The 18,173-nt window shown below is 38.7% G+C and overlaps 1 protein-coding gene across 1 annotated transcript; it reads left to right on the top strand.

Moving 5' to 3' along the window:
* The first annotated feature begins 508 nt into the window (after positions 1–508).
* Positions 509–18,141, top strand: plcxd3 (phosphatidylinositol-specific phospholipase C, X domain containing 3). Its single transcript, XM_084945149.1, has 6 exons — positions 509–829; positions 11,221–11,477; positions 11,733–11,906; positions 13,233–13,408; positions 13,874–13,975; positions 14,958–18,141. Exons 1-6 carry the CDS (start codon positions 727–729, stop codon positions 15,112–15,114), a joined length of 969 nt encoding a protein of 322 aa, XP_084801275.1. The 5' UTR covers positions 509–726; the 3' UTR covers positions 15,115–18,141.
* The last annotated feature ends 32 nt before the right edge of the window (positions 18,142–18,173 follow it).

Raw genomic sequence — 18,173 nt, 5'->3', positions numbered from 1 at the left:
TTATGCAGAATGGGTCATTTCCATATAGCTTTCAGTGATTCAAGTGCATGACCTTAGCTCCGACATAGGTTAACTAGGAATTAGAATTTAATCTCTGACCAACTTATTTTAAAACCCTACACTAACTGAACCTTTTCGGATAATGCACATATCCAGTCCTCTAAAAAGATGGCTTTAAATGTCCAAAATGTTCTAACCTCAGTAAAAGCATGTCTTGAATTATGGAATCAGCTTGGCAGACCTTTTTACATAGGCTATTCATATCCAACTATGTGGTTCCAAAATATTTAACATGCTGCCCTCATGTGGGGGTGTTCTGGCAACCTTATGGGTTTGTGTAGTCTAGCATTCATGCTCTGTGCATTAATGCTAAAAACATGAGATGATTATATGTTGCCTTTTATTTTGTAAGTGACTAGTACTAAAACATACCCATTGCGGCGTTTAGGCTATGTTACTATTGGGCGACTAACCACCGAATGTTGCCATATTTAGATCCATCCAACCGCATTTTCATAAATGTGCAACACGCCTATGTGTGCTGCTGGGGGGGCTGACTTCTCGGTCGCGCAGTTGTGTCTGTGTGTGTGCGCGTGAGATAGGGATGCTGAGAGAAAGTGAGGCAGGGCGCGAGTGTGTCTGTGTGTAGAGAGAAAGAGAGAGCGCGCGCTCCAGGTTGGCGCAGGCACCGGTCAGGGAGAACGGAGCGTTGTGCAAGGTGGAAGCATGGCTTCGTCTCACGGGAGAAGCGACCTGCGGTTCGCAGACTGGATGGCAAGTTTACCGCAGAGCATGCACACTATCCCGCTCACCAACCTGGCTATTCCCGGTAAGTGTTTTTTTTTTTTTTTTTTTTTTTTTAAAGACCTTGTCCAAGTGTAATCGGATGAGGAGGATGCCCGTGTCTTTTTAACCTCGCGCATTGCGTACGGCTTTTCTAGTAGATTAGAAATGCACAAATTGACAGTTTCAGATTTGTGTTTTACCGCTTCCTAAACTTGAATTGTGCATTTAAAACAACCGTCACTTTCGTTGCATCTCGTTGGAACAAAGGGTAAGACCTGTTGCGCAACCAAAGAAGTACTATGTATTTATAATAGTTCAGTTGCTTGTGTTGCGATCACCTGTCTAACGGTTATCATAATGCCCAGCTGTCGTGTTCGTTCTCCGGCCGAGTAAGTATGCACTTAGAAAATAATAATAAAAGGGTAATCTAGAACCACTCTATAGGTTCAGAATAGATGAGCCACGCTGCTCTGTTTGTGCTTTTATGCTGGGGTGGTGGCCACAGGGAGACGGAGTGGGATGGGTGCCGTCTGCACACTCAGATGATCACAGCGCATCCCATTGAAAATGTGCTGTCGGACCTTTATCCAATCAGTGCGCCGGTCTTTTTAACTCCATTCAAATGGGAAATGCTGGTTGTAAAGCCCACCACTGATCTGACTGATAGAATGTCTTATTAGCAGCCAGTTAAATCCATATTCACTGCCTAGCGATTATCACACCTCCACACAAAGCGATTCGATTCTTCATTCTTGTGAATTTCTAATCCTTTGTGCTTCAGTCCCTTTCCCCCTCCTTTCTGTCTCACTTTCACTCTTCCGCTCTCTGTCTTTTTCTTGCTGAACTCCCAATACCTGAGGTGTTTATTGGTTGGCATGTGCAACAATGGCATTTCACATGCAGATGGCTTAGTGTCCAGGGCACGGCATATGACCAAATATGATCACAGCTTTTAAGGATGCCAAGACACATGCAGTCAAATTAGATGTAATGGAATACAAATAAGGACTGGAACAACATAGTATGCATAATCTACGCTTGTAATTTTGCTGAATCATGTGCTGTGCGGAATCACAGTTCATCCATGCCAAGACAGCATGGGAACATGCTCTGTCCCTTTTAATTAGGCATTAATTTCTCTCTTTGGTTCTGTGGCCTGCAGCTCAGCTGAGGATAGCTCAGTTTATCCTTCATTTGGATACAGATTCTGTAAACATCCACCAAATCTTTGCACTTTCCTGTGTTTGCCTGCACATATTTGCCAAGAAACTCCAGAACACATAGGATTTCTATCCAAGCTCATTATAGCAACAACCATGTGTTCCTATTGGAGTGTACTCTGAGTTCTTTCAAAAGTGTGCATCTCATATCACATTCTTTTGTCTCATCATTGAACGCAGCATTAAGCCTTTGTTCAAGCAGGAATAAAACTGGGACAGACAAGAAACAAAAAGGATGGGCGATTCATTTCCTCAAACAAGTCTCATAGCTCCACTTAATTGGAAGAATATTATTTCCAGGATGTTACTGGAAAATGCTGCTGTACAAAACTTATTATACAACCGCTGCTGCCTGTTTCTTAGTTTATTTTTCTGTGCTCACTTTTTTAAAATAGCAATTCACCTACCGCAGAGCTTGAAATATCCAGGGAAAAGTAGTACTTTACAGTGTAGGATAATGTGATGGCTGCTACTCCGCTGTTGCCAGAAAACTTCACAGTCTAGCTGTTAGCACACATAACCATCTGAATGATTGACGGTTTATTTTAAGGTACTGAGGTGGCAGATTCATTACTGTCAGATTTTTTTTGTGTATATATATATATAATGTTTTAACAGCATTTGCTGTGCTTCAAGTAACTGGTTAATGAGCTAATGCTGCCAAATTATTTGTGCATATAGCACATTAAAGATACTCAAAGTAGCAGGTGTTTGACAGCTACAACAGCTGTGTAACAGATGTGTAACAGATTGCATGTGCTTACCTGTTACATTTGAGTGGTTCAACCTGCAAAATCTTGTTATAAAAGCAGTTTACAGTTGCTACAGTACATATGATGCTGACAGTGGTTGTTCACTCATTTTAAATTCCTGCTATTTCTTGTTACTTTGTGTGATTGATGGACAATTCAAAAAATTACAGTGAGACTGATCCAGTGACGGTAAACTAAGCAATGTCAACTACCTCTGTCAAGTGAACTTAAATACAGGTTATTTACAGTATTTAAATATGAGAGATAGTAACAGATAAAAATCTGTTTTCATTTAGAGGCACTTAATGAGATTGCACGGCTAGATCCATATAGTTTTGGACACAGACACAATTTTTGTTCTGTCCATCTGCACTGTAAAGCGTCATCCAATGAGTTTTGCTGAACCTGGGTTGTTTCTCTGTGTCTTTGTCACATCATCAGTGCATACTAAATGACCCAGTGCAATGTATTCCCTTGCATAAGGAGCCTCCAACATATTTAATAAATGATGTTGTATACTATGAATCTTGGACAAAATATCAGGTGTATGTTCTCAGAGCAGCCAGAGTAAGAAATGAGGGTTGGAAAAAAACACAGCATTTTTTATCCTGAGAGATGGTTGCAAAGGAAAGTATTCCTTAACCTTTTGCTCTTCCAGGTAAGGGGCAAAACACTGCAAAGTCTGATCCTGAATGCCAACAACATGGTCGAGACAATCTGAAATAGAGGAATGATCAATTTTGTCAAACTTAGCAGGCCCAGCTGAATTGAAATTGCATGATTTACCGAGTTCAAAAACACATGTGAATCATTTGACACTTAAAGGAGAGCTGACTCAGTGTGGTTGTGAAACCTGGAGAAAATTTGTCCAGAAAAAAGAGATGAGCTGTGAACAGAGCTTTTTTTTCTTCTTCTAGAATTACAGTATATAACTATAGTACTGAGGAAGGGTGTTATCTGAGGGAGTCAGATTTAGATGTTTTTAACTGGATGACACTGGGACAGCTCTTGTCCAGTTTATTTGGAATAACTGCACATTTCTAATTTGTTTGTTTGTTTGTTTTTTGTTTTATGCTATGACTCATGACTGAGCACAGTTGCGTTGTGGCTGTTTGATTAATTATGTGCGAATAATACATGCTCTCATTTTCTTAATCCTGCTAATCCACTGCAGACTACCTTGTTTGAGACCTAAGAACATGGTAGCACTTAGGTATGACTCAGCTTTCTGCATTGTCCCTACATGCCACTTTGGCCTCCGGCTGTGCCGACATATCGCACCTATAAAAGTCAAATGGCTTGTGCCTATACTAATTGGAACTAGGTTGAAGGGCTGTGCAGGAGAAGAAAGAAAGACGTAGTAGAATATTAAATATTTGGGTCATTGAAGGGAGAGAGGGTGAGGGAGAGGGAGCAGCTACCTTTCTTGTTTTACCCAGGCTGATTAGTGTTTGACTCTTTTCCTGTGGCTACTGTTAAATCTGCCAGGTGAGGGCTGCAGACTGGCTGGCTGCGCATTCCTCTCAGCAAGATGGTCAGCAGAAAGGTGTGCCACCAGAGATACTGTGAATTTCTTTCTCTGTCACCATGAAACGAGCTTAAGAGGGGGAAGGGAAGATCTGTCACGTTTTTACTACCATAGTAATTAAAATGGATTTTCAGTACTTTGTGTGGTGGTAGGTGTATAATTTGAACTATGTGCTCACTGGCATGTACAATATCTGTGTCGTGCAGGTGTGCATGACAACTAAATGAATCAGCACTATAGTAGCAATACAGTATTAGTCACTTATTATAAAATGCTTTTTATGGGTTTATTTAAGCACCTAAAATATTCAAATGTATTGTCTTAATAAATTGAACTGGTGAGTGAAACCATATCTTTCTGGATCTTTAAAGCTACATTAATTAATATTCAGCGATTATGAATCAGAAGAACTGCAAAATAGACTGCTAGCATGCAATTTATATACATTATACATTTATTATTTATATTATTTTTGCCTTAAACAAAGACTTTAAAACACCCTTAAGAACTAGCAGCTGAAACCCGTTTACATAGACTTTCTCAGTTACTTTAGAAAGCGATGCAATCTCAACTTTTAGTTTTTTTTACTGTTTAGTTCTTATTTCAGAGTACAATGATTAAATGGTGCATCATTCTATCGTGATAATTTGGTCAACACACTTTTTAAGTACTTTATTTACTTCACACCCGTGGCCGGTTTCAAATCACCAATTAACCTAACATGCATGTCTTTGGACTGTGGGAGGCAGCCTGGAGAAAACCCACTCAAACACAGGGAGGACATGCAATCTTGTCCTCCCTGTGTCCTCCCTTGCTGTGAGGCAAAAGTACTAAGCACTATAACACCGTGCCGTCCCATTCCATTCCATGCAGATAATATTGATTATTTTAATACCGGGGAAGAAGGCTGATTTACACTTCTCTATACTACATTTTCAGGCTCAGGGGAGCCATTCTTCACCTCCTGAGTAACAGCTCAAGGCTTTAGGTAAGCAATGAATAGCGTGAATTACCAAGGGGGATGGGTGAAGGCAGTGGTATTAGGTTAAGATAGTCTTGCAAGAAATAACAACCAATCCACTGTAGAAGAGGCATCTTCAGTTTCAGTGGTTCCCTCTGGATAGAGAAAAAGGCTTGCCCTGGACTTTTAGCTGTAAAAGGCCATTAGTCCCCTGATTAGATCACTTTGACGCCACTTAAACCCCTATAGAGCAAGATGGATGAATGGTATTAGATGCCAAGATAAACACTGGTAGTGCGGATGTTTGAAGAGGGGGAGTCAGTCAACTCAAAGCCACTGAAAAACAGGATATAATGTGCAATACAAAAGCGAAAGGAGGATCTTTGTTAGAGAGAGAGAGAGAGAAAGAGAGAGAGAGAGAATGCCCATCTTAGAGCTATTTCCTGCTATGGCTCTTTATCTGTGAATCAAGACCCTCCTTAATCTGAGTGAAATTTTGTTTTGCCAAAGATATTGTGTGCATCTTGCCTGTTTGGAGCTCATGAGGATTTTACAGTTAGCAGTTTTGCAAAGAATTCCCTCGTTTGCAGCATTGTATTATGCTGATGCATGATACTCATAATTAGCCACTCATTAGCCAACATCATATATTTGTGGAGTTTTCACTTTTATAAGTTGCTTAAAGAAAATTAAAAAAAAATATTGTAGAATCCAAAAGAAATGGTTCAGTGTGGAATTCTCCACTGGCTCGTTTTCCCACCATTCGCAGTTAATTGCATTTCCAGCAGAGACACTTATCTTAATAGTCACATAGTCTCAAAGTCAAATAATTCAGCCTCATCAGAAATACAGTGTGCACACTAATGCGCAAACAAGATGGAGAATATAAAGTGTTAAGACAGGAGAAAAGGAACTGGAGAGTTTGAAAAATAGATGGAAAGAGTAACACTTGCAGAATTACTGTAAAAAAAAAAGAAGTGTAAATGACAAAATTATGTAGAGTCAGAAGCCTATATCCATCTTGTAGTAACATTTAGCTCATCTCCATCCTGTCAGTTTTCGTTCCCTTCTCATTTTTTTCTTCTCTTCTCCTCTTTCCTCTACTCAGCATCCTAAAATAGATCTAAAAAGAGTCCGTGGAGAGTGGTAATGTTTTGTAATGAAAAAGGGCACAAACCACCAGTGGTTCTCTCTGAATGCTCTGCTCTCATTCAGTCAGAATGACTCAGTTAACAAAGGTCAATTCTCTAAGGTAACAGTAGCAGCACCCAGCACCACTGTCATCAACATTGTCATCATCATCGCTCTGTTTCACCTTGTTTAAGTCTTTTTTGTTGTCTCTGTGGCGCTCTTGTTCATCTTCTCTCTTTGCAGTTTGAGACTCTTCTTCTTGTGTGCGGCTGATATTTACATGTCAGAGAAAAGAGTTCCCTAAGTTTGCTTTCCAATGAAAGTGCTACACAAGTGACATCTACTTGTATTATTCTGGGATATGATTATTTTCAGGGTGCTTTAGTTTTTTCTGTGTACACATCTTCAATTTTATCAAAGTTAAAGTGTTAAAACAGCTTGACAGTAGTTTGTTTGGATATTGTTTGCGGTAGGTAATTCATATCAAACACTGGACTCTATTCACCATTAATGCCTTTCCCAGTAATTGCATATTTTAAATACAGAGAGGAATGTTCATTCTCATGGCAGTAGCATGAAGATTTTGCACATTTGTAAATTATTGTAATTTACTGACTGCATTTGGTGACAAAGATTATCCAGTCAGTGGTCTTTTTATTGATTTACCTGCTGCTTTTTTCATTCATCATGACACTCGATAGAAGTATCACAGTCACCACACATTTGCACTCTGGTAAAAGCTAAGAAACAGCTGTACTTCTTAAGCAAACTTAAGTGGGCTAAATTCCTGTGTCAAGTTCTTGATAACATTTACAGAGGATCAGTGTAAAGCCTGGTAACTGGAAAAATCAGGAACTGGCACGAAATGTGCACACCCCAAGACCTGGAAACTCTGCAGGTGATTAATACTGCTCCGAATGTCACCAGTACCAATCTATGGAACATAAGTGATAAACTATATAAGACAATCCACCCCGGTCACAACCTGTTATGTTGTATTTGCTTCTAAAGCTAAAATGAGAAGTATAAGAAGTTTAAAATCTTACACTTTGAAAGGTGAAGTTTTTTTTGTCTCTGTAGACAAGTTTGAAATGACTCAGTTCTGAGCTGCTGTTGTTTGTTTTTGTGAGAATGAAAACTAATTGTGTGGATTGTATGTTTCAAAAACTGAAATGCTTCCACACATTTCCAAATGAATGTTTTTCCCTTGAGAAATGGCAGACCATCAAGGTGGAGCATAAACAATAATTAATCACGTTCAGGGCTCAGGCATCATAATAGTATTGGAGTGAAGTTCTCACATTTCTGCAAATTCTCACAGATGTTCTGCACACTTGGCAAAAGATTTGGCCCTCCAGGGTTGATACTGTCTCAGCTTTTCCTGTGAGATTGTTTCTCTCTGCAGCATGGCATCAACCATGGGCTTTTTGTCATACATATTTATAGAAGTGTTTGTTAGCAATGCAAAACAAACCTCATTAGTTTCCCTCAGGTGCTAGGCTTTCATTAAAAACTAATAAAATATAGTTTGTTGCTAGATCCTTGGGGACTGTTAGATTTAATTTATATCTTATAACTGTTCTTCTTTCCCCAAACAGAACAACACATATCTCAAGGAGAGTGGCCTATGCAGCTTGATGGGTGTGTCGCTATTAGAAGTGTGTGTGGCAAAACTGAATCAATTATTCAGGTTATTGGTTAAAGGGCAGCAGCCACTTCAAGTGTAAATTAATTGTTTCAGTGATTTTTTTTCTTTTTAATTAAAGAAGGCCAAACTTACCTTTTCAAACATCTCATATGTGAAGATTTGCTTACTTATTTTTACTTATATACATTGTGAAGAGGTATTTGCCCGCTTTCCTAAATGTCTTCTTCTTCTGTTATTCATATTTATCAAACAAATGTTAATTAGACAAAATTAACCCAGAACAGTTGTAAACTTTCCCAAGACTGGCCAGCCTACCAAAATTACTCCAAGAGGTCATCAACAACTCATCCAGTGGTCACAAAGAACCCAGAACAGCATGTAAAGAACTGTAGGTCTCACTTGACTCAGTTACGGTCAGTGTTTATGCTCTTTGCCAGAAAAATCCAGAAGGAGAATGTGCAGTTTGGTTATGGAGCAGGACAATTTATTATTGTTTTGTTTATTCGTATTGTTGTCCTTGCTGCTTAACTAATTTCTCCTTGTGGGACCATAAAGTGTTGCATTGAATTGAACTGATCTGAAACACACCAGCAAGTCCACCTCTCAAAGGCTCAAAAACTGGATTTAAATCTAACTGATATGTTTGGCATGACCCTGGTTTCATGTTCAGAAACCAACCATACAGTCATGTGAAAGAGTCATTGTCTATTATCACAAGTGGCTGATCAAATTTCTTGCTACCAAGGGTGGCATCGCCAGTTATTACGTGTAGGGGGCAATTACTTTTTCACATGGGGCCATGTAGGTAGGGGTTGCTTCTACCCCATGATAGATGAAATCATTATTTAAAGACAGCTTATTGTATTAACTCAGGTTATCGTTGTGTAATATTACAATTATTTAATGATCTGAAACATGTAAGCATGACAAATATGCCCAAAAAAAAAGATGTCAAGATGGGGGCTTAAATAAATTACTTAAATTGTTTGACTTTTTCACCACACTGTAAGGGTCATTTCAGTAACAAGCACCCTGAAGGCATCAGCAGTAGCGTAGTTTTCAACATTGACTGGATGACTGGATAATGAAAATAATTTTGCGATGATTATGATTTGTTGTTGCGCAACTTTGAGCCCTAAAAAGCAAAGATTTTCTGCAGAGGCAGCTGTTGGGGTCGGTTAAGGTCATGCTCTGCTACGCTGTGACCCTGGTGGTGCGGCTTAGCCAGTAGTGATGCGACTGCTGCCCTGCCCCAGGATTCAGCTGTCTACTCAGCTTATGGTCATTCGCTGTGCTGACTGTGAAGACCTGGCACCGCTATATAGATAGCTGAAGGTCAGTTCAGGCTCTGTGTCAGAGGGGTGGTGGTGGTAGAAGGTGAGGATGTGAAATGTAAAGGGGATAATGAAGAAGTCTCAGTGATTATGAGAGGAGCAGGAGATGTTAACTGCTCAAGCAGAACACACAACCTTCAGGTCTATTTTACAGCTGATCCTGAGTTTGTCTCAAGGAAATAGTTAAATGTCACAAAGGAATCACCATTCAGTGTACAGACTGGCTTACACAAATGTATTTTTTTCACCATTTCAATTTTAATACAACTAAGAAAACATCAACTGTATCACTGTTAATAACAAAATAAATATGCTAGTTTTTCACAGATTCCACTGCCTGTATTCATGTGACTTGTTTTATTTCCTGAGGCTTGTAGATGTCTGTATCTAAGATTTTTGCTGCCACACCAAAATGATTGTGATGCCCAAGGCTCCAAAGATGACATTTGGAAAATTTCACAGCATGTATCTTTTCAGATACGGTTCCAGAGCTTGTCGGGAAAACTCTGACAGAAGACATAGACCTTTCAATTTTGATCATTCAGAGATATTGGTGAGAAGCGTAGATGTGTGGAAGCAATTTATTGGCACGTCCACTTGTTAAGCAAGTGTGTCTGAATTTAAGCAGGAATCCAAAACCAGGCATTTCTCTGTTAGAGGTCTATCCTAGTTTAAAGCTTAGTTTAAAGTCTTCATATCCAGAGTGGATAAAATAGTCATCATCCAGGTTGTAAATTTGTTAAGTCAAAGGCTGTAATTTTTCTTGATTCTTTATTTTGCCTTTAATTTACACCAAAACTCAGGTTTTATCGGAAAAGGAAAATGATAATATGTAAATGACAAAACTTTATTAGAGAATGACCATCAGGAATCTGATTTCCTTGGGATTCTGACAGGGACATAACTGGATTTAACTTTGAACTATTAGAGTATAAGTAAGATGGATGTGTATATATATATAAAAAAGACAGATATCTACAATAAAGTAACTTATCCAACAACGTTTCACAAATCTCCAAACAATGGACAAACAATGAAGCAGAAAATCAACAGATCCAATTCAACTATCCATTTTTTGACCTGCTTATCCAGTTCAAGCTTGTGGAACAGACTGATAATAAAAACAGCAGTAAGGGGTGCTGGTATAACTCACTGGGTTGAGCAGGTGATCTGTGTGCTGTACAGCATGCAGACGCCTGAGTTTGAAGGTGCCCTTAGGGCATATAAGGCATGTCTTCCTCTTTCTCTTTCTTCCTGGGTTCTCTCCGGGGTTCTATCTCCATAATGTATATAAAAAACATTACTAAGTCATAGCTGATTGTATTGAGTATTGTAGTACTTAATTGTTACATGAATTTCCCCCAATTTAAGTCATTTTTCATGCTAGGGCAGCAGTTTCTTGGTAGGCTGCTTCCACCAAGATGAATGAATGTTTGGCCTCAAACTGAGGGAATCTATAGGCTAGCATACTTTATTTAGCATGTGGACCATACTGTACCAAGGAGTACATGCCAAATAATACTTAAAGAGGGAGAGAATAGGAATTACCTACCAACAAGTGCAAAACTAGCAAAATAGCTATGCCTTATAAGGAAATTGTAAACTTACTGCAGTGTTTACCTCAGAAGCTTTTGTTCTGCCTGAGTAATGCGAAGGAAAAAAAATAGGTGTGCACAGGCTTTCTTCTTGAAGCTGTCTGAGTTCATGATTTGCAACCTTGGATGCTGTTTTTTGTGTAGGTAGTTTTGTTACCTTGGTTTTGGGCTATTTCTCAGTAATGACCTCAACTTTCAGTCGTCTCCCACCAGAAACGACACCTGCAGTAGTCAGTATGCAGACTCATGTTTGTGTTTCCCCCAGGATCCCACGATTCCTTCAGTTTTTACATCGATGAAGCGTCTCCAGTGGGCCCCGAGCAGCCAGAGACGGTGCAGAACTTCGTTTCTGTTTTTGGCACGGTGGCCAAGAAGCTAATGAGGAAGTGGTTGGCTACACAGACTATGAACTTCACGAGCCAACTGGAGGCTGGGGTCCGGTTCTTTGACCTGCGCATCTCCACCAAGCCCCGTGACCCTGAAAATGAGCTGTACTTCGCCCACGGGCTCTTCAGTGCCACGGTCAGAAAAGAGTAGAGTTTTGATGGTTTTTGATGTGATGACTGTTTAGCAATGGTTGTGGTTGCTAAGTGATGTCTAACCATCTCTGTGTGTGTGGCAGCGTATTTATATTTGAGTGTAGACTGAGAGCCTAATTATACAAGGTCCTTCAGAGATTTGAAGTACACTGTTCACAGTCTGTATGTCTACATTTAATATCATTAAATCACTAAAGATCTTAATAATGTGCATATTTTGCTTTTTATTTTTTTTTAGGTCAGAGAAGGCCTAGAGCAGATCAGCAGTTTTCTGTCAGCTCATGCCAGAGAGGTGGTCTTCCTGGATTTCAACCACTTCTACGGCATGCAGAACCTGCACCATGAAAAACTGGTGACCATGCTAAAGGAGGTGTTTGGAGAGAAGCTCTGCCCTGTTGTTTTTGCTCAGGAGGTATAAATACACTTAACTTTTAACAGGGAGGAGGAGGGGTACGTGAAGTAGGAGCAGCTGAACATTTTTCTGATGCTTCTTTCATCTTACCAAGAACATCTTATTTAGCTGAGTTCAAAAGACCTCAAGCAATTATTGTTTTCTCAGCACCGCGCAACAGTGATTTTGTGTTTTGATCAGTACCGATGTAGAATTATGGTTATTACATCTCTAATCATAGTTCATTTTTTCACTCAGAATATGCCCATTTGCTTAGGAGACAAGGAGAAAAGTCTCCCTAAGATGAGATTTTGCTCTTTGAAGGCTTTTCAGGGTTTTTTTGGTCTTTTTTCCCATCCAATTGTGGCCCACCTTCATCTCCCACCCTCCCCTGTAACTGAATAACCTAAAATAAGCAGTACCAGTTAGCCCTACAATTCATGAACTACCACAATCGCTGGCACCACTCTAAGACGAGCACCTTCCTGTCAGGTGCAGCAGCTGAGTGAAAGAAAAAGAGGGCAAAAAGGCCAAGAGTGACTAGTAGGTTCTGAGAAAACAATGAGCTTTTCCTCAGTGTTTAATTTTGTAGACTGAGACCTGTGACTGTAAGTTTATCTGCTGTTCCCTTGTCATCTCTATAGCCCACATTTGCTTTGCTATTCAAAATTAATCCACTTTAGCACTCTTTTCCAGCACTTGTTTGGTCTATTTTAAGAACTAATATTCAGCTGCAAGCCCATTTTTCAAAAAAAACAAATCAGCTCAAATAATCTGCTGGAAAAGAAGATGTGAAGTGTATGCGTCTTGGGATTGTGATGAAAAGGTTTATTTTTGGTGTAATTGACACTCCCTGAGGATCATCTAGCTCATTGCTGTTACCGGTTGCTTACGATTAATTAATATTGCTATCCAGCATTTCTTTTATCAGATGTAGCCAACAAAATGTGCTGCTGATGTCCAGCTATACACATAAGCATGTATTTGTAAGAATGCAACTTGTGGGAGACAGTCTCACTGTTTTTACGTCTGCAAAAATGCTTTCAGAAATGTATCATCATGTTAGAGTCAATGTAATTCACTTAAAATAGATTTTATATGTAGTTTGGTTCACTTACAGCTCTCTGTTGGTGTTTTATTGAGCCACTGACTTCAAAAATAACACATCTGACACCTTCTGTGATAAGTCAGTACTGAATATTGAAGATGCATCACTCTGAGAGAAATTCATTCATTCAGAATTAATTCAGAACTAAGCTGTCAATAAATCAGCTACCTGTTCAGGTTGTTTTATGTTCCTCAGTTTATAACCTCTTGCTACTATGAACACCTTCCTCCCTCACTCAGGTGAGTCTGCAGTATCTATGGGAGAAGGAGTACCAGGTGCTTGTCTTCTACCACCATCCCATGGCCCTGGAGGTGCCCTTCCTGTGGCCAGGCCAGATGATGCCTTCTCCCTGGGCCAACACCACTGACCCGGAGAAGCTGATTCAGTTTCTGCAGGCATCTATCACTGACCGCAGGTACATTTCATATTCATGAATCCAGTGTCTGCTACACAGAGGAAGAAATCGGATAAAATCTGTTGTGTTCCCCACATAAATTTTTTTAATCACTTTAATTAATGATCCATGTTTCATTAACTTGGTTTTATGTTTTGTAACTTTGCAAATGAGCCATAAGGATTAAACACAATGGATCTTTTTTATCATGATGTAGATATATTGCAGTGCTTAGAGGTCTGTACAAATAATTTGACTTGCTTTTGGCTCCTTTGCTTAACTTACTGATTTCATCAGCATGCTGCTACAAGTAAGCAGGCTTTAAAAAGATTAATTGCAGTAAATGCAAAGTAATTAATTCAAAGGTAAAGCAGTGAATTATATAAGAAGTAGCACTTCTGTAAAGCAAATATATTATGGTGACTATTAAAAAGGAAGAAAGTTACAGCAAAGATAACATGTAAACCCTCAATGTTTCTCTTGCAGGAGGAAGGGGACATTCTTTGTCTCCCAGGTGGTTCTGACACCAAAAGCCAGCACTGTGATGAAGGGTGTGGCTAGTGGACTGAGAGAGACAATTACAGAAAGGTGTGCATGCTCATTTATGTGCGCGTTTTTGTGCTCATGATCGCTGTTACGCTAGGCCTAGCAAAAAATGCATTGTTACCACCAGTGGTGGCACACAGTCTTCTTCCACACATACACAGACGCTCAGTGTGACCAGAGTTATGGAAACACCTCAGGCACCAGAGCCCACAGAAGTGATTTAGCCATAACAGCTCGCAACAAAAAATCACAAGCGTGTGTACCCTGACAGATACACACTTTAGGAGTCAAATGTGAGTTATTGTGGCATTTTGTAACTACAACCAAAGGCATGGTGGTTTCTACAGGTATCCCCAGGCATTTGACACTGGTCTAATTCGAGTTATTGTTTTTCTTTCATCTTTTTTTGTCTGGAACAGCTGCCATAAACCAGAGGCAATTTTTCCTCACGTTATGTCTCCTCTTTCCAGTTATGGTACACAACTTTTTTAAAAATTATATTAATTTACCCTTAGCTTTGTCTGTGTTTCATTCCCTCTTAATGTCCCCAGTTTGTTAAAAGCATCAACAGCAAAAGCATCAATTTTCCTGGCATGAATTATTCATTTGATAATTCCACTATCAGCCTCTCTCACCAGGCGTTTAGTTACTTTGATGTAGGCATCCTTCAGAATCCCATCCAAGCGTTTTGCACATAGACTGCCAGCGTTGGACTCAGCATAACAAGAAAGCAAACAACGAGGAGACAACGCGTAGATTTTATTTTTAATTTTTATGCAGAAAGCTGCTCTTCTTTGTTGCTCAGCTCACGTGAACATGTCCGGCATGTTCAGAGTGTCCTTCACGCAGCTGGTGTCTGGCTCGCAGACATCACATGCAGCATCACAGGGATCTTTTATCTCAGCACGCCCCTCTCTGTGTTTAACCAACTGTGAATCATCCCTTCCTCTCTTCCTTTTTTTGACATCATTTTTTCCCCTTGCACTCTTTCCACTAACATGATTTTTCTTTTCATTTCTCCCAGGGCTTTACCAGGTATGATGCAGTGGATCAGATCTCAAAGACCCGGGGAGAGCGGCATTAACATCATCACAGCTGATTTTGTGGAGCTTGGAGAATTCATCAGCGCCGTCATCACCCTCAATTATCACCTGGATGACGAAGACGACGATGCGACCTGAGAACCCGCAGCGGGCGTCAAGGAGTGCAGTCACCACCACTGATACTAGTGGTTGCGTCTGTGCTCTCACTCTTTTCTCTTTGGCATTTATTTCAGGAGGGGGAGCTAAACGGCTCCTTTCACTTTATTTAGGGCTATAGTGAGATGAGCGGTCAAATGGAAAAAGGAGATTGAGGAATTTCAAGTTGAGACTGGTAGACATAACGCTGATGTTCGGTTGGAGCACTTTGAGAGTGAGGTTTTGTTTTGTTTGTGTCCAGTTTTAGGGGATCCAAAAGATTTTTGATTATTTTGTTTGTTTGTTTTTTTCAGGTAAAATGTTTATTTTCTTTACTCCCTGTGCTGTAAAAATCCCTGCTTTGTCCACTGATCAAATGCACTGTTTTCAGGCTTACCACTTCATCACGGGTAGGTTCCTCAGAGCATATCAACCGTCTGCTAAATGTATTGGTACATCAATCGTGGTATTCTAGTGACAGTGACAGTTTTTTCAGAGGCTGTTTATAATAAGTCTGTGTATCTCAAACTTTAGGCCGGTGTAAGTAGCTAGCAGTTGTATGTCTTGTTTGGCAAATCTGTCCAAGTGAATTCTCTCTCTTTTGTTTTTAACAATATGCATCTTTGGTCAGATCACTGCGGGTGTTTTTGAAAACGCCTCCAGCAGCTTGAATGCAGAGTGTGATTAAAAAGTGTTGTTCCAATGTGTTTATTCAATACATAGACAAAAACGAATCATTCCCATTTCTTTTTGAAACTGTATTCCCTCGTGGGATTTTCACCCAGTAAGTCTCCACTGAAGCCAGATTGCAGCAATGGCGTTTATTAGACACCTGTGTACTCTAAAACTATTTATCGATAGATTAAAATGATTCATGCAGTAATTCAAAACCATATTGCAAGAGAGAGTGAGAGTGCAGCTTGGCTGGCCGACAAGTGTTCTAATCATGTAAGATGGATACACAGCGGTCTCTTGTGCATGAGCACTAAAACAGTAATTTTCACATTATCTGTTTGATTCATATTGCAAGACAAGCATCAGTTCTCACTGTTGGAAATGAAGTTGATGAAACAAGACATTTCTAATGAGAAGGCATTCAGTGTGACTTTCTTTTTTTTTTTTTTTTTTTTTTTTTTGCATGCTGTCGTGGGTGTTGAGTCGTGATAGCCAAGTATAAAAATACAGTATATCTGGGTACCACCGTCTGTATTTCCTTTGGTCATTGCTTGCCCCCAGTCTGCATGTATGTGTATATGTATATATATATATACACATACATGTGTGTGTGTATATGTGTGTATATATATATATATGTGTGTATATATATATGTGTGTATATATATATATATATATATATATACACACACATATATATATATACACACACATATATATACATACATATATATACATACATACATACATACATATATATATACATACACATATATATATACATACACATATATATATACATACACATATATATATACATATACATATACATATACATACATATATATATATACACACACACACACACATATATATATATATACACACACACACACACACACATATATATATATATATATACATATATATATATATATATATATATATATATATATATATATATATATATATATATGAATATATATATATATATGAATATATATATATATATGAATATATATATATATATATGAATATATATATATATATATGAATATATATATATATATATATATATATATGAATCACCCTGAGCTCCATCACTGTGTCATGTATTTCATAATACTAGGTGATAAAACTGCTTCACAGCCACTCAGACTTGTTGTATTTAAAAAAACCTATCATAATTTGGAGTCAGGGGTCCTGATTTGGCAATGATGTTTTATCACTAGGAAAATAATACAAGAAATATTCAGTTGAGATATATGTGCAATTCTTTAGCATCTTCTTATCGCTCATGTTTATGAATCCCTCAATTTCTACTGTATCAATGTTAGGGCAATACATTAATTTCTTATTTATATTTGGTGCATGTCATTCTTTCGCTTCCCGGGTTTAAATCAAGATGGAAAAGTACAAAGAAATGAGATTCAAAAAGACATCTTCTGTTGCAAGGTTTTATGCATGGAAAACACACACACACAATCACACACTAGTCAAATATCCACACACCTCATGGTCTGTGTGGTATTTTCTGTAGAGAATGTATTCTGCCAGGACAGTGTTAAGAAGTTCAGTAATGTAAAGCCAAAAACAGAAAACTTTACTCTTTGGATCGGTGAATGTATGTGTCTCGTGCGTATCTGTGCCATTTCTAAAAGTTTCATGTGAGTGACTGAGTTTCAGCTAGAAAGTTATGTTTGTATTATTATGCTTCAATGTGAAAATGAGTTCAAGTTTTAGAGTTTAAAGATGTGGTTTCATGTTAAAATGTTTTATATCGTGGAGAGTTTCTACATACTGTAACTGCAAATAGTATACTGCCGATAAATTGTAAGATATTTAGATTATTATATCATCACTAACAACATTTTCTTCGTTTTAGTGAACTACCACACCGCCCGCGTTTGTCATATTTATTTTACACTTTACTTTTTTTGCATGAACTGAAATCTTCTACATACTATACTGTTTTCCGTACACCTAGAGGGTCCATGAGGTTTGTGCATAAATTTGATTATTTTCTGCATATTGTTGTTAGGAGCATGCGTGCATCTCAGCTGGAAATGTTCCTTCCCTTTAAGACAAATGTCTAAATTAATTTATTTTTTAAAGGTTGCACTCTTACTAGCCCATGCAGATCATGAATGAACCCACACAAATGAGCAGACTTTAAAATGCTTGCAAACCGTGTTGTAAGGACATTTGTGTCTCTCCTGGTCCAAACTGTTGTCACTGCCTTTATGTTCTGATGTGAAGAGTCCTTTGCTGTTGTAAAACTTGGAAACCTTTGTTCAAAGTGACTCTGTTCTAAGTGGAAAATGGCAGATCAAATAAAGCTTCTATGCCTATTAAGTGAAGTATCATTTCCTCAGGAGTGTCTGGCT

The sequence above is a fragment of the Perissodus microlepis genome, chromosome 12, assembly GCF_051167445.1.
Source record: "Perissodus microlepis isolate ML-2025 ecotype Zambia chromosome 12, ASM5116744v1, whole genome shotgun sequence".
Lineage (NCBI taxonomy): Eukaryota > Metazoa > Chordata > Actinopteri > Cichliformes > Cichlidae > Perissodus > Perissodus microlepis.
Note: the sequence above shows the minus strand (reverse complement) of the source record. Positions and strands in the feature narration are given on the sequence as shown.